Genomic DNA, 25,326 nt, shown 5'->3' with positions numbered 1-25,326 from the left:
AATATTAGAAAAGCTTTCCAGCACTGGAGAGAGCTAAGTGGGAAGGCCTGAAAACAGACATGGTGGCTGCTTTGAACCCGCTTTTCATGTGAGTAACTGGTTTTGAGTGTCATGATTGTCAGGAGCTGCTGTGCTGTTGGCGATTGACAACAAACTCTTGTTTGTATTTACTCTTGTGTACTGTATGTTCATTTTTTGTGCTTCCTTGTCGTTCGTTCATCAACTGCGCTTTATTTTTAGTGAAGCATTTTGTTGCGCTTCAGTTGTGATACACAGACACCCACTCTCGTATTGCGTGTGTAACAGTGGCTAGATAGTGAGAGTTTTGCAATTAAACCACTGCTCACTGATGACTGCTAGAGAATGTGGTGTTTAGTGTCATTGATAGTGCACTCGTCTCGCATGCCAGAAGCGAACGGGCCGGGGTTCGAGACTGACTTGGAGCAGGGTGGTAAGGATTGGAGTGTGAGTTTTGGAGGTGGAGCAATGAAGAGAGGGGTGGGTTTGTTTGGGTTGATTTCAAGTATCAACAATGTCCAACGGCGTAGTTGAAAAATGGATACCCCACCTTTAACTGCATTTATAGGCAATTTCTAGGGTATTCTAGGTTGTTGTTAGGGTGGTTCATAAGGTACTATAGATAGTTGTAAGGGAATTGCTTGGGTGGTTCTGGGTGGTTGTTTGGGTGCTACTAAGCAGTTATGAGACTGTTCTGGATGGTTGCAAAGACATTGTTAGGGTATTCTGATTTTTCATTTGTCAGACGAAAATTGATAGCTTTGATGATTTTAGCATGCCTCTTCTTAAAAAAAAAACATTTACAACTTGAGGTAATATTAATGCCTGTAGCACTGTGCAGGTACATATCAAAGTTTAGGGGTTTGTTTAAATCACTCTCCCTACCTATGAACAAAAATAATGTATGCCAAACAAAACTTTTGATTATGAGTTTCGGAGGTTGGTATGAAAACAGCTGTGGTGTTAAACTCACCGAGTACTGAGCTGGGGACGAGTGTTGGTAGCCAGGCCACATTGGAGAATGCGGATGTGTGGAGAGAGTTGATTCGTGCTAGCTCGGACACGCCCCCTGTGCAGGACAGTGGGCCAATGTGATCGACCCTCCAGAGGATCAGCTCACTATAGATCGCATTTGGGTCGTGGAACGTACGTGTGGCTGCATTCCGCAGTTGTTTACGAGGAACGCCTCTCATTGGCCTGGTGGGGTGTAGAGCCACACCCCCAATCTGATCTCCATCAATACTTCCAGATCCAGAGGGCGGAGTTAACAGTGCATTGTGATGTGATGATGTTAGCAGCAAGGGAAGGACCGTGTGACAAGCCAAATCATTGAGATGGAAACGGTGTCCGCAGTAACGGAACTTGTGCGAAACTGTGAGGACGTTTGAAAACGCAGACTTCTCTGCAAAGGTCACAGCCCATTGGTTGAGCGAGCCATCTACATGTTTGGACACCATCATGACGGCAGGGCCAATGACAGCAGCAAGAGAGTGTCCAAGAGCACCAAGCCCCGCAGACGCAGACGCACTCTGAGGAACCCGCCGCTCACTTCGTTTCTCCTCCAGAGCACTGCAGCTATCTTGGTCCATGAACGTACATGCGTACATCATGATGTTCTTACTGAGAGAGTTAGCATCGCCCGTGGGGAACGCCACAGGGATACGAGAGGAGAACGATACCTGAAGGAGAAAACAGGAAAGATTTTATTTAGTTTATAAGAGTAATTAGTAGTGGTCGGCCAATACGAGTTTTAAGGCCCTTACTAACATCTAGTAATTATAGGCTGGCCGATGTTTATGAACGAGCACTTATTGAGGTACGCCATACCTCAAAACTAATTAAAAATCACATTTTCTTTAATTCTTTGACATGGCATGAAGACATATTTATAGATTTATAAAAATAAAAAAATAAAAAATTCTTTGGATAAGCACATGTAATATTTGAATTCATTATAACTGATGCGCTGATAAATATGGATGGCTGTATGCTAATGAGCTCATGATCGTGATGTCATAACTAGTGATGCACCAAAATTTTGCTGGCCCGAAATAATTGACAGAAAAAGTGACATTTAATAAGCACTTTTCCGAAGGCATCTTTTGATTGTCAAGGTCTATTTCAGCTGTGTGTATCAACTTTTTCATTTTTAATGGATCTTCATTATGATGAACCAAGATCTGTTAGTCTATGCTGTTCTCAGTTTATGAGTGAACAAAATGTCATTAAACATTATTTGTGGCACACCTACCATCCATTGAATGCAATAAGCTTTGTACTTTATTATGAAAGAAGTACATGAATATGAAAAAGTCTGAGCTTTCAAATTCTGTCGAAATTCAAGCAAAAAATGTTATCTTGACACTCCTTAATGTGGCGTGACAGAACGTAACGTCACATAACGTTACATTTAACTCAGAAAAGTAATTCAATGTCCACAGCTCATTAGTCATCTAGAAAAAAATAACTCTAGAGTGGACCATTTTGCTAAATATATGCAGTATATTACATATCATTATATTTGTACTTAAACTCTTAGCTTCATTAACATATGTTATAAATCAAAATAAATCAAAATCATGAAAAGTTATTACAGTAACTGTTTAAATGTTTATATTTCAAAAACGAATTGGAGTAGAAACAATTATATCATTAAAAAATTAACATAAAAACTACATGTGCAATTCAAATGTTTTTATGTAACTGTTTTGAGTGTTGATTATTAAATAAATGTGATTAATTTATTATGAAATAAATTAAAGTTGAAATAAAAATTAAAACTTTAATTTCAGTTTTGGTAAAACAACTATTTCGGTGCATCACTAGTCATAACCATGAGTGTCTTACCTGAACCTGTCTGAAGATGCCAGGTATAAACTCATCCAGGTACTTGACGTGCCAGACGAGGAAGGATCCGTCGTGTGGGTGAATGGTGAAGAGCATGTCTGGACTCTTGTTCCACTCCAGAATGAGAGTCTCCAGCTTCCGATCCAGCAAAACAGAGGGGAGAGGAACACTGCTGCTTGAACCTGGAGAAGAGGCCTTGGTGCTTCCCTCCTGATCTCCCTCCTCATGTTCTGATGAACCCTTATCAGACATCTCATCCAGATCTAACAAAAACACAAAGATCACATCAGACAATATAAATATGCAGCAGTGAGTGGTAAAGACACAATAATGCTATGGTTAAAAACCCCATGAATTTAGCCAATGTTTGTTAGCTTAAGGCTAATCTATATGCTAAAAGGTTTATTCATAAGTCAGTACCGAAGTCAAATTTGGGAGCTCCCTCCGGCTCAAAGTCCTCAGTGGCTTGTTCCAGGTGCTGCTCAGAGAGTTTGCGCAGCTGCTGCATGAAAAGGTCCATGGAGGTGGTGAAGCTCAGATCTTTATTATTCAGCCAGTGCACCACAAACCCTCCGCTGACATCCTCAGAGAACAGGCCCGATCCAGCCAGTGCTGCAGGGATATCTGATGACAGAGAAAAAGATCATGCCGCTGTCCGTTTGTGTATTTTTTTATTTTTAATAAAACATTGTTTTTTATTAAGCCTATAAAAGTCTGCTGTTTCATATTTGATACGCACATTTCTAAGACATCTAAATGATCAACATGATTAACATGATTATCAACATGCTTAAAACTTCACATTTAAAACTAAGCATTTAAATATCTATACTATATCTTACTTAAATACATATTATTGGGAAATATACAGTGACAACATTACAAGCTATCAGAATTTCATCTTACTTTTAGCCATATAAATATCAGCAATTGTACCAAATTGCCTACTGTATGTATGCTCAGTTTGGGTCTCTGAATAAAACTGAGGTGTTTTTTCCTCCTCAGATTTCAGCTTGATATTCTTTATATTTATAGCCTGATGTATCAAATAAGACACTCAACAAAAAAGGGGACCTATCATGCCCCTTTTTACAAGATGTAATATACAGCAAGTCTCAGGTGGCCTCAGAATGTGTCTGAAGTTTCAGCTCAAAATACCCCACAGATCATGTATTATACCATGTTGTAATTGCCCATTTTTGAGTGGAAGGAAAAACATGCTGTTTTCGTGCATGTATCTTTAAATGCAAATGAGCTGCTGCCCCCCACCCCCGCTTTCCAGAAGAGGGTGGAGCTTTTACAGCTTGTGCCACGGATAGTCCGCCAAAAACTAAAACACCTGTTTGGTTTTGATTATCATCTGTATCACAGTCACGCTCACATGACATTGCAGTGCTTCATCGTCATGAAAGTTTATTATCTGCATGCGTATTAAAGCCATATCAGTCTAAACTTTTGATATATGGTTTTATGAGTGCACATATCTGAGGCACGTGCACAGAAAGCAGGTTGTCAGTTGGCGCATCCCATGCAGCCGAATTCTCCATTGTATTTGTATGTCTGTGTGTTGTTTTAAGGGTGTTGGAGCACCGAAAATCGTACGTACAGGGGTGGAAATCAACCCGTGGCAACAGTTTAAAAGTAGCCCAATTCTGCGGGAAAACTGTGGACTTGGCAACACTGCAGTGTACAGCTCACTCAGGGCGGGGTCTATGCTAATAGGGCAGAGTTAGTCAGCAGTTGTGGGCGGGGCCTGCCCTGTACAATGTGGCATTGCATTGAAAGTGCAAACGGCTTATGCTGAGACACTGCTTACGTTTTATGGGGATTAAAAAAAAAGGAGTGGGTGGATTTTTACCATTAGAGTTGTGTATAGGTGGTTGTTTACACACACTGCCGACACACATTTATGTTCAAACATGTAAAAGTGAATTTTGCATAATAGGTCCCCTTTAATATGTCAGGCTTTGCAGGGTTAAGCCTTTTGGTTTAAGAGGACAGAGGAAGTAACCTCATAAACCATGTTTACTCTCCATGTAATTATACATGAATACAAACACAATTATGTGTTTGTGTGTGTATGTGCACCTGTGTTGGGATTGATGCTGGCAGAGATGTGGAAGTGGCAGAGGGCATTGGCGTGGTGCGAGATGTGGCGGTGGGTTTCGTGGGACCCCAGCTGGCTGGGCAGCAGCTCAGTGTGGGCCACCAGGGCGGACGATCTTCTGCGGCCCCTGCGCAGGTGTTTGAGGTGGTGGATAGACTGAATGGAGACAGACAATTTTTCACAATCACAACTCGGGTACAGCAGGCCAATATGGAATTTTTTGTAGTATTCTCAGCTCCAGTAAACACATTTTGTCATGTGTGATTAAATTCATTCTGAAGATTTCCCCCCCAAAATGAGTGCCGAAAATGCAGATTCCATCTGGGTCTACAGACGGCACATGGAGACAGGTGTGTGTGTGTGTTCAATATTAATTCAAATAAATTGAAGGTGTGACACGGCCTTGTGTGATTACTTAATTAAAAATCATCAGCCAATGATTTAATTAAAGAAAAAAATATGCATGCACCTAACATTAAAGGGATACACAGTAGTTCACCTAAAAATTTAAATTTCACCATTATTTCCTCATCCTCAAGTTGTTCAGAACCCTTATTAACATAAACTCATGTTACAATAACGTAATTAAAATTAAATTAAAGGTGCAGTGTGTAAATTTTAGCGGCATCTAGCGGTGAGGTTGCGAATCGCAATATAGAGAAGCTACAGTGGCCAACATAGGACAAAGATGTCATCGTCTGAGACAAGCAAACGTGCTCTGTAGAGCAGTTTGTCCATTTAGGGCTACTTCAGAAACATGCCGGTGCAAAATGGCGACTTAACATGTAAGGGGACCCGCGGTGTATGTAGATAGAAATGGCTCATTCTAAGGTAATAAAAACATAACGGTTCATTATGTAAGGTCTTTATACATCACTGAAAACATAGTTATGTATATTATATTGCATTTCTGTCAATAGATCCTCCTAAAATGTACATATTGCACCTTTAAGGAAGAGATAAGCACAATAATATGATTCATGCATTATATTCCACGTCTTCTAAAGTCAAATCTGTCATTTGCTAGATGTGTGTGAAGAACAGAACAAAATCCAAAGAAAATTCAGAGAAAATTTCCCCTCTGCCATATCTTTGAATCAATTTTTTTTTTTTTTTTTTTGCCCTGTTTGAAGCTTGGTGGTTTGAAATTACTATTGGTTGGTTGTTTCAACCTATTCAACCTAAGTTCACAAGTAATATGGATTTGAAAAGATATGAGGGTGAGTAAATGATGACAGAATTTTGATTTTTAGGTGAACTAACCCTTTAAAAATCACCAGACTCTTGGCAGCAAAAAAAAAATTTTGTTAACATGTACTGCTTGTTAGTCTGTGGTTTACATGGAGACAAAAGTGTGTAGTTTTCACACATCCTACTGAAGATGACAACTGCTGAGGAGAAGATCTGGTGCAAAAAAATCATTAATTACTTCTGGAAAAAACATAATAAAATAACATTGCACATTTATCTCCATTTCAATGTGATTTAGCCTTGATATCCAAGCAGATATGATTTGATACATAAAGAATACACACACAAATAACAATGTGATTATTTGACCAAACTACAGGCGTGGTGTGTACATATAATTAGCAAGGAGTAGTTCATTTTAACAAGTAACCCAGCTAACATGCATAGCATGTTATTCTTTATTATGCCTTGGCATGCAGCGATAATTTAGGCCTACATCATTTTATTGTGTGTTGTTTGACCATGTGCATTTCTGCATGCTGACCTCCAGAGCGTGCTGTATCTTGTCTTTCTGAGCGATGTTTGGCAGAGAGGAGCTGAAACTGGTGCTGTTCTCTGAGATCTGCCCTCCCAACAGACTGTCCTCAGGCAAGAGGGTCTCACTCCACAGACGACAGATGCCATCTGCGCAGGACGTCAGCAGCACATTACACACAGAGCCCCTACGACATACACACACAATGAGACGTTAAGAGTGGGTGGTAAGACTAAAATTTTTTAAAATCTGTTTCCAGCACTGCTAAATGTACAGTGCATTGGCAAAAGACATTATATTGCACATTAGATGTCAGAGTCTAAACTGAATGAAATGAGATGAATACATATACAGTATCTCACAGAAGTGAGTAAACCCCTTACATTTTTGTAAATATTTTATTATGACAGCACTGAAGAAATGACACTTTGCTACAATGTAAAGTAGTGGGTGTACAGCTTGTATAACAGTGTAAATTTGCTGTCCCCTCAAAATAACTCAACACACAGCCATTAATATCTAAACCGCTGGCCACAAAAGTGAGTACACCCCTAAGTGAAAATGTCCAAATTGGGCCCAAAGTGTCAATATTTTGTGTGGCCACCATTATTTTCCAGCACTGCCTTAACCCTCTTGGGCATGGAGTTCACCAGAGCTTCAGGGGTTGCCACTGGAGTCCTCTTCCACTCCTCCATGACGACATCATGGAGCTGGTGGATGTTAGAGACCTTGCGCTCCTCCACCTTCTGTTTGAGGATGCCCCACAGATCCTCAGTAGGGTTTAGGTACCCTCAGCTTCTTTAGCAAGGCAGTGGTCGTCTTGGAGGTGTGTTTGGGGTTGTTATCATGTTGGAATACTGCCCTGCGGCCCAGTCTCCGAAGGGAGGGGATCAAGCTCTGCTTCAGTATGTCACATTACATGTTGGCATTCATGGTTCCCTCAATGAACTGTAGCTCCCCAGTGCCGGCAGCACTCATGCAGCCCCAGACACTCCCACCACCATGCTTGACTGTAGGCAAGACACACTTGTCTTTGTACTCCTCACCTGGTTGCCGCCACACACGCTTGACACCATCTGAACCAAATAAGTTTATCTTGGTCTCATCAGACCACAGGACATGATTCCAGTAATCCATGTCCTTAGTCTGCTTGTCTTTCTTGCGCATCATCTTTAGAAGAGGCTTCTTCTGGGACGACAGCCATGCAGACCAATTTGATGCAGGGTACGGCGTATGGTCTGAGCACTGGCAGGCTGACCCCCCACCCCTTCAACCTCTGCAGCAATGCTGGCAGCACTCATATGTCTATTTCCCAAACACAACCTCTGGATATGATGCTGAGCACGTTCACTCAACTTCTTTGGTCGACCATGGCGAGGCCTGTTCTAAGTGGAACCTGTCCTGTTAAACCGCTGTATGGTCTTGGCCATCGTGCTGCAGCTCAGTTTCAGGGTCTTGGCAAACTTCTTATAGCCTACACCATCTTTATGTAGAGCAACAATTCTTTTTTTCAGATCCTCAGAGAGTTCTTTGCCATTAGGTGCCATGTTGAACTTCCAGCGACCAGTATGAGAGAGTGAGAGCGATAACCCCAAATTTAACACACCTGCTCCCTATTCACACCTGAGACCTTGTAACACTAACGAGTCACATGACACCGGGGAGAGAAAATGGCTAATTGGGCCCAATTTGGACATTTTTACTTAGGGGTGTACTCACTTTTGTTGCCAGCGGTTTAGACATTAATGGCTGTGTGTTGAGTTATTTTGAAGGGACAGAAAATTTACACTGTTATACAAGCTGTACACTCACTACTTTACATTGTAGCAAAGTGTTATTTCTTCAGTGTTGTCACATGACAAGATATAATATTTACAAAAATGTGAGGGGTGCACTCACGTCTGTGAGATACTATATATGACAGATGACTGAACTGAACATACAAGGCTGAACACCGCTACTGACAGTTTCTGACATTTTCAGTGTGTGAGATTGTCCTGTTTTGTTGTTGCCGGTATGCTGAAGCATGAGCTCTTGAAGCTCCGCCCTCTTCTTGAAAGGGGGCTGGGAGCACCAGCTCATTTGCATTTAAAGGACACACACAAAAACGGCGTGTTTTTGCTCACCCCCCAAAAGTGGCAATTTTAACATGCAATAAAAAATTATCTGTAGGGTATTTTGAGCTAAAACTTTAAACATACACTCTAGGGACAACAGAGACTTATTTTACATCTTGTGAAAAAGGGGCATAATAGGTCCCCTTTAATTAAACGTGTTAATTTGACACGCAAATGCAAACCAGCTGCATGCTGAACAGAATGAGAACTTTACCTTATTAGATAAAAATATATATATTAATTAATATATATAAATATATCCTTTGGGGACATTTGCAGTTGAAAAAAGGTGATAAACCGCAATATATCGTAATACTCAGCATAGCTGTTTAAAATCGCAATAGTATTGTATCATGGTTTAAGTATCGTGATAATATTGTATCAAATTGTGGGGCCTCTGCTGAATCGTGCATATATTTTTTGGGGGAAAGGGGTTTGTTTTATTCCCCACTGCAAATATAAGATTCTGTTAAAATGCATATAAATATTACATACAATAAATAAGACAATATAGTAATTTTGGCTGGAGGTTCAATGAAAAAGTGGTTATATTTTTAAATAATGGATATAATTTAAGATGGATATGAACCAAAAAACATGATTATTCACTAATGAATGATCAGTCTGGCATTAGCGCAAAACTGCTTCACATTATGTCACACCTGAGTTAAAAACTAATATTATAAAACAGGAAGTTCTGACTCTAAAACTGACTTAATGAACCACATTTGGAGTCACTGTAAAACAGCTGTGACTGCACATCAGTTAAACCCATATAAATATATCTACCACGGTAAAAACAGTTAGCAGCGTATCTACTAGTTGACACATTGCTACCATTACACGGTACATATTGTCATACCGCACACCCTAGTATGACTGAAGGACATGTTTAACATACTTGGGCATATATTTACTGGTTTTCCTCCAGGAGAAGCCTGTAACCGTACGTGGATGGGCCAGATACACGAATGAGAAATGAACCGCTGGGACCTTTTTATCAGTCACGTCTGGCATCACAACTGCAGACTTCCATCCTGTGGTGGGATACCATACCTTCAGCAGGCAGTCATCCTGAGTGAGAGGGAGAGAAATGGTTTTTCTATCAGAAATGGAAATTACTTTTCTTGTTCAGGGTATAGAAAAAGAAAAAACGAGTGATTAAATTTACTAAGGAACCACATTTAAACTGATAAATATATTTAGACACCCAAGTAGGACAGATGATGTTTTAATCCTTGTGGGGATCAAACCTACATTAGGATCAGTGAGTAAAGGCCCGTTCACACCAAGAATGATAACTATAGAGATAACCATAACGGTAACTTTATTAGCGCCCACACCAACGAACGATCACGCTCTGTCTATTCTAAGTGTGCGCTGCAGGCTTGTTGTCTGCCACTTTAAATGCTTGAGCTCTTTAAAGCAGGATGTATTCTGACTGCCTGTCAATGTTTTTATTGTTCAGCAGCTGGAAAAAATCTTTCTGAAAGTGATTATTGTTATTATAGTCATTGTCCTTGGTATGAACAGGCCTTAACTAACTATAAAGCCAAAAGTATACTTCTTTTGTCTGTGTTTGGCTCTAGCTGATGGACGACATAATTTTCTGAAATGCAACATAATTTTCGTCATCAGACCTACATGCAGCTTGATTTTTTTTGTCCCTATTGACTATTTTTTCTTTTTCGAGAAGCCATTTCGCTCAGATATACACCACAACAGGAAAGAAAAGACTATCCTTAAAGTTGGCATGAAATGAAAGTTGTGATATATATAAAAATAGTTAGCTACATTTTGCTAATAGCTTGTAGTGTAGCTAACATCTAGTTTAAAAGTGTACCCTGATTGTAGTTTAACTACTTTGAATCCATAGCTTCCAATGCTACTCATATTACTCGTATGAATAGGGCTCTTCCTTTACATCTACCTTTATATAAGTACAAAATAATGGTAAAAGTTTCTGTAAGGGATAGGTCTAGGGTTTAGAAATTATAATTAGCATAATTTAAGAACAACTGAAGTCCACCATGGATCCACCATGATATAAAAACATGACTTGTATGGGTGTGGTACCTTTCCAGCTGTGGCAAAGTATTCTCCATCAGGAGACCATTGAGTGATGTGAACAGCAGCAGCGGTCCTGAGACAAAACAAGCAGAGAGTAATTTACATGCAAAAATACAGGTAAAAATGTCTGTGCACATGGTGAAGCATATATTATAAAAGGCCCTCTAAAGTGGTGTTTTAAAGGCCCACATTATACCTGCATGTTTATGTTCCACCATGTAAACACCATTCCACTGCACTACTTTTCCATTGTTATTCTATGTAAACGTGCTAGACGGACGTGTTTGACCATTGTACTCGCGTCTCATTTCATTTGCAATGTGTCTCTCGATAGCACTGACTATAACCATACATTTTTGAAAAATTGCAACTCTAAGATAATAGCAGAATCCACACCACAACTATAATGATGATTGGACAGAAGAAAGAATGGATCACTTTCATAGTGTTTTTTTTTTTCTCCAGATGATGAACGATAAACACAGGCTGCAATTAAAATGACATTCCATTTATGGGGGCTTTCACACTGGGCTCGTTTGCCACGGTCCGAGCCCGGGCACGATTGTTCCCGGTGCCCCCCGCAGCATTGGTCTGGTTTCATACTCAACTTGATTCTATCAAACCCTGGTGTGTTTGCGTCCATCTTACGTCATCACAGACGTGCATGGCGCATGATAGAAAACAGAACGCGGGTCAATAAATTGTGTTTTTTACTAATTTGGTGCTATTATGTGCAGCAGAGTAAATAACACTTGTATTTATTGTATGTGAGCCGCATGTAGATGTTTTCCGCTGCTTGCAAGCAGCCTATTTTGAGGAGACAGCTGATTGCCATTCATTTGCCGCTCTGATTGCACTCGCAAAGCGCAAATACACTACAGGCTCACTCCTGCTCGAATTCAAGGTAAATCATCAACACTATCATCTCTTACATGTGTTTTATTTTAGCAAATATATTATAATCGGCTAAAATGCACTTACAGGTTACTTTACTTCCTGAACAAGTGCGCACCCAAGTCCGTGTTGCTTTCATATTCACGCGAACTGCGGCACAGTTCGAGTGCAACCGAACTCAGACCACCTCCCTCAGGTAGTCTCGGGTTCGGGACCCAGGTGCGCACCCGGGTTCGCATGATAGCGTTCACATTAGCGATTTTTCATGCGAACCGTGCCCCATTTCGAACTAAACTGCCAGTATGAAATCCCCCTAAGTGTATGTTATTATAGTTATCAATACAGTTTTCATTCTTGGTGTGAACGGGCCTTAAAGAATTAAACAATCTGCTTTGATCCTACACCTTTAAGATTTCTATATGTAAATGACCTGCTATGATTGGTTAGCCACTTGACATATGAAATAAGTAACAGTGCTCCTGCCAAGTTACTGAATGTGTACTGATATGTAAAGGTATCCACCATATGCTAATAAGCTAATTGTTATGATTTTTTAAATCATGATGACTTCTCAATTTTTTAATGAATGAACTGAGGGGACAGGGGAAGAAACTTTGCAATTTTAATGCTATTCCCTAACTTTTTCATCAGAACCCCTTTGACCTAAAATATTTACCCCTTGAGATTTTAAGTTAATATTTTAATAATTTAACAACACATTTGCATGTTAATGGTTTTCTGACATATGATGTAAGTAAACATACATGTATGATGTAATACTCCATATTTCTTAGTATTTTATTTTTATTTTATTTAATTTATGAACCACCCACAGTCCCCTCACAAAAACCCTGTCCTAGAGTATGCCTACATATTACATGAAACTTTTATTTAGGAAAAGCAAAAGCATTCTTTTTCCATCATATGACCCTTTTAAATACTTTAATTCATCAAAATTGCATTAACGTTCAGTAAATCAACAAGCGACATTAAAGATTCAGTATGCAGGCAGACGAGTAGTTAAGTTAAGCTGCACTCACTTGCACTGCCAGACACACTTCCAATCATTGAGTACGAGCTCATGAGCTCTGTCATCATTCAGCTGACATTCCTCTTCCTCTATCAGTGTGTCACTAGTTGGAGGAGCCCACAGCTGCAAATGCTCAGTCGCCGCCAAGATACGATTGCCTACATGACAAACAGATGTAATAATTACACATACATATTTATTAATATATACATATTTATGTGTACCACCAGTCAAAAGTCTGGACAAACCTTATTGTTCTATAATATTATTACAATTATTATTATTACTATTATTTCCCTCACTTTAGAATAATAGTGGAGTTATCAGAATCCTAAAATAACACAAATGGAAGTATGAGAATTATGTAGTGACCAACACAATAAAAAATGTCTGCCCCATTCACCACTTCAAATGTCAATGGAAGTATCACGTTTTTAAGTAATTTTACTTTTTACATAACACATTTTTAATGTATTATTTAAATAGAACATAGTCAAACTACTGAAAAAAATATTTAGTTCATCCATTAACAAAGTGTATATTTCACACCAACCTTGAGGGTCCCAGGCAAGATTGTAGGTTATAGCATTGAGGAAGAACTGACCAGTCTTTTGCCATTGGTAATTCAGTTGCTTTAAAAACAACAACAACAACAACAACAAAAAAGATCAGTTGCATTAAATGCTTTATTAGGAAATTAATTTTACAAATATTCATAAAAAACAACAACAACAACAACAACAACAACAACAACAAAACAACAACACAAAACTGTTTACACAAAATATTTAAATGTCATTAATTTAAAGACATTTTGGTAAAACGTAACTTTAGAATCAGTAATGTGCTCTCAGGAAAATATACAAAGTATATATATTTCGGTAAATCACCAAAGATGTCAAAATGGCTATAATAATTATCATTATCATTATCTCTAAGATCTTTATGATTATCATTATCATATGATCTATGATCTGGGGAAACTCACCTTGTGACGTTTGTTTGGATTGGAAGTAATTGGTTCGAAAATACAAACAGTATTTCCATAAGATGCAGCAATCTAAAAAAAAAATTAAGGACCATTATTATACAATAGCACCATTAGCAAAGAGAAACTGTGATTATAAAAGAAATCACATCAAAAACCCAGTCAGTGCAGATAACTAGATATATGTTCATTTATCCATGTTCATATGTCAGGAGTGAGTTGTGGCTTGTCAGATCCACAATAATGTCTACTCATCGATGAATGATGCCAGTGTCTAGAAGGTGGCTGAAGACAGACATATATATGATTTGTTACATTTCTCTCTTCTATTCCAGCTTTAAAATCAATTTGCAAGTTGATTTCCCTAAACGTTTAAACACTGCTCTTCACTGAAGCCTCACCTTCTTTCTTTGTGTATGCCTTGGTCTTTTTCTGTTACTCCCTCTGACACTTAGGGCAATTACCTCTGTCCAAGAATTCAAATCACAACTCAAAACCTATTTGTTTGCCCAATATTATCGGTCATAATGCATATTTGCTTCAAATCACAGCTCAAAACCCGGATTAACAGTCAAAATGTGTTCTTCCAATATTATCAAGTCATATTGTGTATTTGCTTCATGATTGTGTTTGTATGTTTTATACCGTCTACATTCTACATTGTCTATATGGTGTTATGGTTCTTTGTCATGGATTTAAAGGGTTTGTTCACCCTAAAAATAACATTTCTGTTATTAAGTATGTCACCCTCATGTCAATCCAAACCCGAAAGACCTTCATTCATCTTCGGAACACAAATTAAGATATTTTTGATGAAATCCGAGAGGTTTTCATAGTAGTAAGCACAGTGCAGCGCTTCTGGGTTCTACATCAGAACGGCAACTCAGTATTGGCTGACGCTGTACATGTGCGTCGAAGCTTTACAGATCTTTTGTTTTGAATCAGTGGTTCGGAGCTCATATCAAACTGCCAAAAGCATGTGAACTATTGAAATTGTGAAACATTTATGACGTAACAAAGCCTTGTTTACTGAAATCACATGACTTTGGCACTCCGAACCACTGATTCGAAACAAAAGATTGGTAAAGCTTCATGAAGCAGTGTTTTGAAATCACCTATTACTAGATATTGTTGAAAAGTCATTATTTTGCTTTTGTTGGCACACAAAAAAATTATTCTCGTCATTTTACAATATTAAGGTTGAACCACTGTACTCACATAAACTGTTTTAAATATGTTTTTAGTACCTTTTTGGACATCTGAAAGTGTTATCTTGCTGGCAATAGAGGCCTCACTGAACCATCGGATTTCATCAAAAATATCTTAATTTGTGTTCCGAAGATGAACGAAGGTCTTACAGGTATGGAACGACATGAGGGTGAGTAATAAATGACAATTTTCAGTTTTGGGTGAACTAACCCTTTAAGGTTGAACCACCTGTAGTCACGTTGACTATTTTAACGATGTCAGCAATTGATATAGCCTATATGTACAACACTGCAAAACTTCATAGAACATGTTCACAACATTTACTCAAAACCCACTCAAAAATACAGGAACACATAAAATGTTAAATATCCATTAACACGTTTGTTAGCAGATTTTGAAATACAAGGGCAAGCACTTCTGTTAATTGTCCAGGTGGACTGAAGCTGATAATTTCAAAATGGTCAAATCAAATAAAAGCTGATATATTGGTTTAGTAAGGTTTACTCAAGTCATCATCACTGGTAATGCATACTCAGCGCTTAAGTAATATTAGTTTGTATTATATAGCATCACTGCTCATTTTACTAGGATGGATTGCTTTTGTTATAGTATTCCTCAATTGTTCAGTGCTTTGGATTAAAGGTCTTCTATAAGCATTAATGTAAATGTCAAGATATGTAGTATGGTCTTACCCGGCCAAGCTGCTGAGAGCACTCCACACAGCCCACCTGGATGTTTCCATTCTGAGCTCCGGGAATAATTTGAACACATTCAAAATCACTTGCGAGGATCACGATATCACATCCTGAGCCATACGCCTAAAGAAACAGAAATCACACAGTTAAAGTCTGTCATTTTTCAAAGCATATTTAACACCTTACAATTCAGGTTCCCAAACACCAAGCAAACACAACACTCTACTTCTTCAACAAGAAATTAACATCTATAAATCATTCAGATTATTTTATCTGTGAGACCGTTCACTTTAAAGGCCCCGATATACTTATGGCGAAGTACTTTTTCATTCTTCGCTTTGGGGGAAAAAGTAGTGAATATGTGAGCAGCGGTATAATGTTAGCGAACATCTGATGCCACATACGCTGCTGAGAGAGCGACGTTTAGATGAATGTGTTAATTATGTGCTGCACACTTTCGTATCAATAACAAAATAAACAGACAACAAAAAAGACAGCAAAGAGAAAAGTGAAGTTAAGAAAGCATCCGATCATAGTGATGTGGAAGTTTGCACAAGCTCTGAAATTCGGCACTCCAGCCAAGTCACATCACGTTTATTTGTTTACCACTATAAACAATAGATTGTTTAACAGTAAGCAGCTATTTTCCACTATAAAGCAGTGTGTTCAGTGTGTTCATATTTTCACTAGTCCGACCTCAAGAGACAGAACAGAAGAAATGAACCGGAGAATATTTCCACATCAAAGAAGGCGGAGTCTCAGAGCCACACCTACCTATTATGTAATCTCCACAGACCAATGGTAGTTCAATGGTGTAACTTTTTCAGAAAGTTCGCTTTGGCATGCTGTTTCGAACTCCCGAAATGAACACAAAACAAACTTTGTTTTGGCCTGATTTTGTTCAAGATGACGTCACACCAGTTCGTTCTTCGATTTCGCTTGAAGTATATCGGAGCCTTAAGATTACCAACAATTGAAGATTGACATATGACTATACAGTACCTGTCAGAAGTTTGGAAACATTAAATTTTATTTTTTTTTTTTTTTATGTTTTTGAAAGAAGTGCTCACCAAGGCTGCATTTAATCAAAAATACAGTAAAAACAGTAATTTTGTGCAATATTACTACAAATTATAAGAACCATTTTCTATTTAAATATATATTAAAATGTAATGGATTCCTGTGATAGAAAAGCTGAATTGTCAGCATCATTACTCCAGTCTTCAGTGTCACATGATCCTTCAGAAATCATTCTAATATGCTGATTTGGTGTTCAGGTAACATTTCATATTATTATTATCAATACTGAAAACCGTTGTGCTGTTTAACATTTTTGTGGAAATGGTGATGCTTTTTTTCAAAATTTAATTAATTAAAAGTTCAATGAACAGCATTTATTTGCATTTATTAAATTCTATTTATTATGTTTATTAAAGCATTTATTAAATAGAAATCTTTTGTAACATTATAAATGTCTTCACGGTCAATTTTGATCAATTTAATGCATCCTTGGTGAATAAAAGTATTAATTTCTCTCTCTTTTTTTTTTTAAATCTTATCACAAATGTTTGAATGGTACCATTGTTTCCACAAAAATGTTAAGCATAAGCAGCAAAAACTCTTTTCAAAATTGATAATTATAATATTAAAAATAAATGCTTCCTGAGCAGCAAATCAGAAAAAAATAGAGTGATTTCTGAAGGATCATGTGACACTGAATACTGGAGTAATGATGTAAATTAGTAAATTCAGCTTTGTTCACAGGAATAAATTACATTTTTAAATGTATTAAAATAGAAGGCAATTATTTTAAATTGTAATAATATTTCACAATATTACTGTTTTTACTGTATTTTTAATAAAATGCAGCCTTGATGAGCAGAAGAGACTTCTTTCAAAAGCATAAAAAAAATTTATGTTTCCAATCTTTTGACAGGTATTGTAAATGATGACAGAATTTTGTGTTGACCTTTAGGGGGTTTGGAGTTAGTAAGGTTTTCGTTTGTTTCTCCTTTTTATAAGAAATTCATACTTTCATTCAGCAAGGATGAATTAAATTGACCAAAAGTGACAGTACAGACTTTTACATTGTTACAAACATAAATGCTGTTCTTTTGAACTTTATCTTCATCAAAGAATCCTGGGGGGAAAAGTATCACAGTTTCCACAAAAATATTTTAGCAGAACACATGTTTTCAGCATTGATAATAATAATAATAATAATAATAATAATAACAATAACAACAACAATAACAAATGGTTTACTGTAATTTTAATAAAATAAATGCAGCCTTGGTGAGCATAAGAGACTTCTTAAAAAAAAAAAAAAAAAAAAAAAAAAAAGGGGACCTCAATTTTCTCTTCCTTATTTTGTACTATTATTATTATAATGATGATGATGATGTTACTTTCAAAATTCCCTATCAAGTTTTGATGTTTCTACATTGGCTGTGGCTCAAGTGAAACTGCTTTGGCAACACAAATGTAGCAATTTGTGTCATAACACAACTGAGAGAGTACCGGGTCAGAAGGGTCATCATAACCACACACTTACATACACTCAAAAAAATGAATTGTTGGATTTACTTAAAAAAAGAAGTGTCAAGTGGTTCCACGAAACTATATTGAGTAATTTGTACAAATAACAATTTAGTAGTATGAACAAATGAAATTTAAGTAAAGCTATATAATATTTATATGTGCAGTTTACTTAATAATACTATGTTTATTACGTAAGGTTAACACATTTATTGACTTAATTTACCTTATTAAATGAACTATTCTCTCTACAAAATCGCTCAAAAAATAACTCATTGAACAAACTCAATTAAGCTGAGAGCGGGAATTCCATCCTAAACATGCGTATATGAGAGTACACGGCCTAAACACAGGCGACACTCTTCTGCATAATGGTAACCACAAAATTCAAAAAACATTACAGAAACTCCTCTAAATGTCCAACATAACTGAACATTAAACACTAACATAAACTAACAACATCTTTCCCTTTACTGAAAAACACATAACACTTTAATTCCTAAATTTACTCTCCTAATGCAGTCCCTTGCAAAGCATGCTGGGAACTACGGATCCACTGCCCAGTTAGTTATGTCAACATTTGTGCGTTTCACTCAGCAATGTTAAGTTGACTGAACAAACACTTACTAAGTAAAGCTGACAATACTCATTTTTAGTAGAAACATTGGTTAAATTACGTTCATGTAGTTACATGAGTTTTTTAAGTAATGTGAACAAGGGTGGTTTGAGTGAAACTAACAACAGTGAAAGTTCATTTTTTTGAGTGACATTCATTATTATACCATCTAAACATAATGTGTTGTGACAATTTACAACATTTTGGTAAAAATAAAAAAGTACAGGGTTAAACAACACCATGAGTGTAATGCTCTAAATAGAGCAGGGAAGTACAGATCCACACACACACACACACACACACACACACAGACAGTGTCCTTCTCTCACATGTCGGACTCTAAACAGATGTGCCTATTTGATGATCTAAATATGCTTACTGATGCATCCCCTTTTTTCCTGGGTTACATTTCCTCCTGGAGCTCATCTACTGCACATGCTCAGTTCAGCATTTTTGGTTATGTTTGGAGAAGCAAAGCACAGTACTACTCATACAGTTAATACAGTCGGGGAAAAAAATTCTATGTATAAAATATCTGGATGATCTTCAGCAAGAGCCAAAATGTACAGTGCACAACAGAGCAGTGTTATTTTAGTTTTATTAAGATACTATTGTAGTCTATAATATCCTTCATTCATTTTTATATTTTCCATTTTTATTTTACTTAAAGTTTTAGTATTTTAGTTGTGCGTTTTTGCCATTTTTATTAGCGTTTGTTTTATTTAAATGTATAGTCAAAAATGACTGCATCCACAGAAGCAGCATGCATATGAATATGATAGACTGTGTGCAGAGTCTGCTGCCTTAAATCACGCTAAATTACTGCCGTTCTCGACAATGCACCTTTGTAAAAGTGAGGATTTAGCACTTCCTCGCATGAAGAACAAATATAGACACAGATAGTGGACTGAAATCAAACTTTCTTTGATACAAAAACACCTTGTGTGAGTTCTTGTATTTAATGTTGATAACGAGCAAGAATGCAATTGTACCCAAATATCCACATGACTGCAAACGTTATTATACAACAGGTCAAAAAACGAAACGTACATTTTAAACACAGTACTGTCAGTATTTACTCTAAATTTTGCAACGAAAAAATAGTTCTAACGAAAACCACAGCAGAACTACAACACGTCTATGTTTCGCAAACAATTCTGCGGCTTTGAACGAATCATGAGAGTCAGTGATTCAATGATTCATTCACAGCCACTTGCTTCGTTACTGAATGAATGACTCAATGACTCACTCATAAAAACAGTGACTTGCTGCCACCTACTGGCGGTTTTAGTTTAATATTTAAAAGTATCACTTTGTTTTACCGTCATTTTTTCCTTTTAAAAGGAAAAAAAAAAAAAATTAATTAGGTTTTTAAATTTGATCTTAGATAAAAATTCTAAAACTAAATCAGGCCTTACTTCATTAAAAATATTTTCATAAAAGTCAACAGAAAAATAAAGAGTTCTAATAGATTTCAAACTAACACAATCCATCAAAATATGCTTCAGTGATAATGGATTCTGGCACAAGGGGCATAAAGGAGGATCTTCACCCATTAGTCTGGAGTGCTATTATGCAGTAGTAATAAGTATTCAATTTTGAACAAAGCCTTGCCTATATATTCACTGCAGCACTGATGCTGTGGTGCAACGTAAATGTAAACGCACATGCACACACATACTTGTATATAAGTTTTACGGGGACTCTCCATAGACGTAATGGTTTTTATACTGTACAATCTGTATATTCTATCCTCCTACACTACCCCTATCCCTAAACCTACCCATCACAGAAAACTGCATTTTTTGAATTTCAAAAAAAACAAAAAAACACCATTTAGTATGTTTTTTAAGCCATTAGGTTTACGAGGACACAACGAGGACACGTTGTAATACCCTTGTTATTATATACATTTGTGTCCTCATAAACCATATATACAAGAACACACACACAGGTTGCCACAAGCCATTAATCAGTCCAGACTGAAGAGCCGAATGCTGCACCTGTTGTTCTGAGCTATGTGTGTGCGTGTGCGTGCATGTGTGTGTGTGTATATGTTCTCATCCTCTCTATGACTTATTAATGGGAAGAGAGCACTGAGGTACTGAAAGCAAACAAGCTCAAAATGACACTCATTCCCATAATAGACATGACTGGGCAAACACATACATCACTATGAGGTGCGTGTGCACAGAAAACAGAGAAACTCCACAATATGAATGTATAATTCCATTTAGATTCTGTTTTTAACCAGGGCCTGGGGCCGGATTTATGAAGCATTCTTAAGAGTAAAATTGTTCTTTACTATTTTTTTGTGGGGGTGTGATGAAACACTTAGCTTAGGAGAAGATACACAATACCGGTCTCACAAGAATGAGATGAGACAATATTTTTAAGGAACAATATTCAATGAGACTGGATGAGTATTTTATTTGAGTCACAAACTTATCATTTAACTAATCTAGGGCTGTCACTAACTAATTGTATAATTTTTTTTTTTATTTATTTATTTATTTTTTTTTTGCGGTAATAAAAAGTGAGTAGCCTTTAAAATGACTTAAAATACATGATATATAATAACAATGAGGCAATAATAATCGTTTTAAATAAAGTATCAATAGCAAGTAGTTTTATGGTTTTATTGAACAACAATGCTTTTCACAAGAAATATCGTCGCATTTTAATATCGCGAGATCTCACAGGATCTCGTCACACCCCTACTATTTTCTAATTTTCTAACTTAAGAAGAAAACAAATATTTGTATTCCCAAAAACTTTTCTTAAGATTGTTCTTATCTTTTTTTATTAAGATTGTTCTTAAGACAAAATTAACAAAGCATGCATATTCCTGAAAAGAATGTTCTTCACAAATCATTGTAAATGACTTTTTAAAGTTAGGATAACCTCCAACCTGTCTTAAATCTCCAAAGGTAAGTTGTTTAACTAAACTTATTGGGGGTTGTTTCAAATATTAAGCACTACAACATAACACTAGCTACATATAATACATATTACCAGTACCAGCAATGTGGACGGGTACTCTGAAGTGACACCAATCAATCATTAAAACAGTGATCACTAGAGTGAATTCTAGCTAAAACTAGCGAGGCAGCACACACATATATAGGACGCATTCACAGAGAGAGTGCAAGAAAGAAGACACCAAAAGCCTGTCATTTTCTTCTTAAGAAAAAAAAATATTTGAGAAATTCTTAAGAATTTTTTAAACAATTATACTTCTTAGAATTTATCTTAAGAACTTTTTTAACTTCTTCTGTGACCAAATTTCCCTAGTGAAAAAACCTGTATTTAAAATACATTTATTTCATACTAAGTATACTACAACTCCATTAACATATTTACTGACATATCGCTTGAGACTGACTGATATAATTGTAATTAAACTTTATTTGGAGTACTTCTTTATTGAAATATTTATTTATTTATTCCCAAATTTGAATGTGCACTCGCTTTTCACTGTCATTTTTAAATTCGTGATCATGTGTACTATATAGGCCTATAATTTCTGGGAGCCGCTATCAATATGCGGGGCACTGAAATTCCTTTTGAACGCTCGCTCGCTTTTTACAAACTCTTGATCTTTTCATGGCGTATGGAACAGAGACACTTTCAGTTTATAATTGTAGCATCCATTGTCCAACTGAACTAAATGGTTTTTATCTCTATTAAAAATCAAAAAACGACAGTGAGGGCGGTGCCACTGTGGGAAAATAATGTAATCGGTGTATGTCTGAACACTGTGTAACACTGGTAACACAGACTACCGCAGCAAGCCTAATGAACAACCAAATCAAAATAATTAAAATAATAATTGGTTTAAGTAGGACAAACATAAATTAAACAAATTAGTTCAGTCAAATTAACTTTTATGAGTATTTAGCACTTTCTTTTTCTTTCGAGTTCGCAGAACTGATATATTTTAAGTAAACTGAACTGTTTAATTGTTTTGAGTTTTATGAACTTGTTTCTTTTAACTTAAGTTTAACTGAAATTTCTATTTCCCAGAATGCTTTGGCTCTCATAATGGAGAGTAAATGTTAAAATTAAGTGTTATATAATGTTTTTTTGTGCAAGATTAATGTTAAGTGGGAGATTTAGTAGTGATTAATGTTTTGTTATGCTAATTTAGATGGGTTTCTGTTAATGTGGGTTTTTGGAGAGTTTTGGTAACTCCATCACGGTGACAAGTGGTGCATGCGGCTTGGTTTGAGAACAGGTATATTAAATGTTTTATATTGCTGTACTCATTCAGCAAGTGCTATACCATGCTATTGCTAACATGCTAACAAATTAGCAAGTTAACATTATCTAAATTAGCTTGTTATAGCTAGCTAAGTTTCCACTAATAAAAATGTTTATGTTGAGATTTCACGATAATTTTAAATTAAATGTATGAATTAGTTTACTCAAATATTTCAAATTGAATAACAATTAAAATGTTTGAGTACAAAATAAAAGTCTGCCAGTTCTGCTTGCTTAAACTGAATTTCCTGACTTAAAAATTTTGATGTAACCGATTGCCTCAATTATTTTGAGTTTTGTCAACTTATTCAGGTTTACAGGGAGAAATTAAGAAAACACTAGTAAAACAACTAGGAAACCAAGTAACAAATATGTGTACCAGTATCACTCCAGACAATGTGTGTGTGTTCAGTGCAGTAGACTATCATTCATGTCCCTCTGCACTGTGAGACTGAACACGACTAGAGCAAGACATCATTCATCAATCTCCGAGAACATGATCCTCTGGGAGAAGACAACTCGACTCATCCTGCCCAATTCGGCTCTGCGTGCCTGTCAGCATTTCTGATCCGACATGTGTGCAGTGATTGTAATACCCTTCAGAGATCAAGACTAGTCCCAATGAACGGTTTAATCTCATAAAGGGCTATTCCACAGTACGTTAGCACCCACTGACAAACATTACCAGCACTGTTTAAATACTAAAAGACCTTCATTTGTAAAGTATCAGCTTTACTACACCCTCAGATAGCTCATCAGTCTACAAACGAGCAGATAAACTTACACAAAGATCAGCTATTGACTTTACCAGGTTTGAAATATTACGCTTATATTTTTATTAAAGCATTTAAAATTAATTATTCAGTTTAAAAAAAAAAAAAAATGAAAATCTGCTTAAAATTCCTGTAGGTACAATTTGCTCTAGGAACTTTATGGTGGTAACTACAACTGAAGTCTCTTCCTGGTATCAACAAGCAGAACTAGCCAGGTTTACTTTTTTTGCTTTACCGAAAGTAAAAGTGAAAGACTGTATTTGTACAGACAGGTTTGGTAAGTGGCAAGTCCCATGCTAAGCTCTATGGTTATACTTTAAGACAGTGTATCAGCTGAATATTTAAAACCTTTATTTGTGATATATAAAACAGACAAAAATCTAAATTATTTGTAACTTTATCTGAGGCAACTGACAGTAGGCCACAGATGCCAACCATTACATTATGTAAATAATAAATAATATGGAATATTCCTTTTAACAGGAGTTGTGTAGAGATTTCCACCATTATCTGTAGATCAAAGGAAGAACAAACCTATTTGATGTGCATTGATCAATGTTTATATGCAAATAAAAGCTTAAATTAAATCTGTTCATCACATTGCGTCTCTTCAGAAGACTTGAAATAAACCACTCAATTCATATGGATGATGTTTAGTCTTTATAAAATTTTTGAAGCTTTGGTTGAATGGACTTTTAATGGAGGCACAAAAATCTCTCAGGTTTAATTAAAAATAACTTCATTTGTGTTTCGAAGATGAACAAAAACTTATGGTTTTGGAAGACACGAGGGTGAGTAAATATCGACAGAATTTTCATTTTCTGTGAATTATCTCTTTAAAATACCATACAAAACGTAGTGCTGTTCATGTAAACAGCTATACACGTTTGTCTAAAGAACCCGGAAGCACAGCAGCTTGTTATGCTATGTGTCATAGGCTCAGTGATAAACATCGGCTCAGTTCTGGCAGACATTAGCCATATTTCAAGAATATCCAGGGCTCCAGACTAACATTTGAAAGCAAGTTCTACAGGTTCTGAGGGAGATTAATATATTACATGCTTTGTCTCTTGGAAATGCACATTTGACAGTAACTTAAGTTGACAGCAGCAATAGCTTGAGCTTGAGTTGGGATGCGGATGTACATTAATCTCATTTTAAAAAATTAATATGATAAAACTGAGTTATTAAAATTCGTTATTAGTTATTATTTTTAAACTCTTATTAAAATTAACTATTTGTCTTCCATAGTATCAAACATTTGTAGATCATAATCACGTAAAACCACGCACCTCATTATTACATGGCGAACCTCATGGATTCTATGGTATTGGTAATAAAAACATTAGCCTAAAGGGTTAATTCACCCAAAAATGAAAATTCTTTAATTACTCACCCTCAAACCCATGAATTTTGTTCATCTTCAGAACACAAA

General features: G+C 36.5%; 1 protein-coding gene across 8 annotated transcripts in view; it reads right to left on the bottom strand.

Annotated features, from left to right (window-relative positions):
- Window positions 1–25,326, bottom strand: part of dmxl2 (Dmx-like 2) — a 478,360-nt gene that overhangs the window by 49,996 nt on the left and 403,038 nt on the right. For all 8 annotated transcript variants that reach the window (XM_051870582.1, XM_051870585.1, XM_051870588.1 and 5 more), the window contains 11 exons: window positions 15,699–15,824; window positions 13,798–13,869; window positions 13,363–13,441; window positions 12,820–12,967; window positions 10,892–10,958; window positions 9,717–9,889; window positions 6,708–6,885; window positions 4,954–5,128; window positions 3,286–3,489; window positions 2,866–3,128; window positions 992–1,697 (listed from right to left, as the gene is read on the bottom strand). In XM_051870582.1, the coding sequence (XP_051726542.1) occupies window positions 992–1,697; window positions 2,866–3,128; window positions 3,286–3,489; window positions 4,954–5,128; window positions 6,708–6,885; window positions 9,717–9,889; window positions 10,892–10,958; window positions 12,820–12,967; window positions 13,363–13,441; window positions 13,798–13,869; window positions 15,699–15,824 (2,191 nt within the window). The remainder of the gene's footprint in view (window positions 1–991; window positions 1,698–2,865; window positions 3,129–3,285; window positions 3,490–4,953; window positions 5,129–6,707; window positions 6,886–9,716; window positions 9,890–10,891; window positions 10,959–12,819; window positions 12,968–13,362; window positions 13,442–13,797; window positions 13,870–15,698; window positions 15,825–25,326) is intronic.

The sequence above is a fragment of the Ctenopharyngodon idella genome, chromosome 18 (assembly GCF_019924925.1).
Source record: "Ctenopharyngodon idella isolate HZGC_01 chromosome 18, HZGC01, whole genome shotgun sequence".
Taxonomy (NCBI): Eukaryota; Metazoa; Chordata; class Actinopteri; order Cypriniformes; family Xenocyprididae; genus Ctenopharyngodon; species Ctenopharyngodon idella.
Note: the sequence above shows the minus strand (reverse complement) of the source record. Positions and strands in the feature narration are given on the sequence as shown.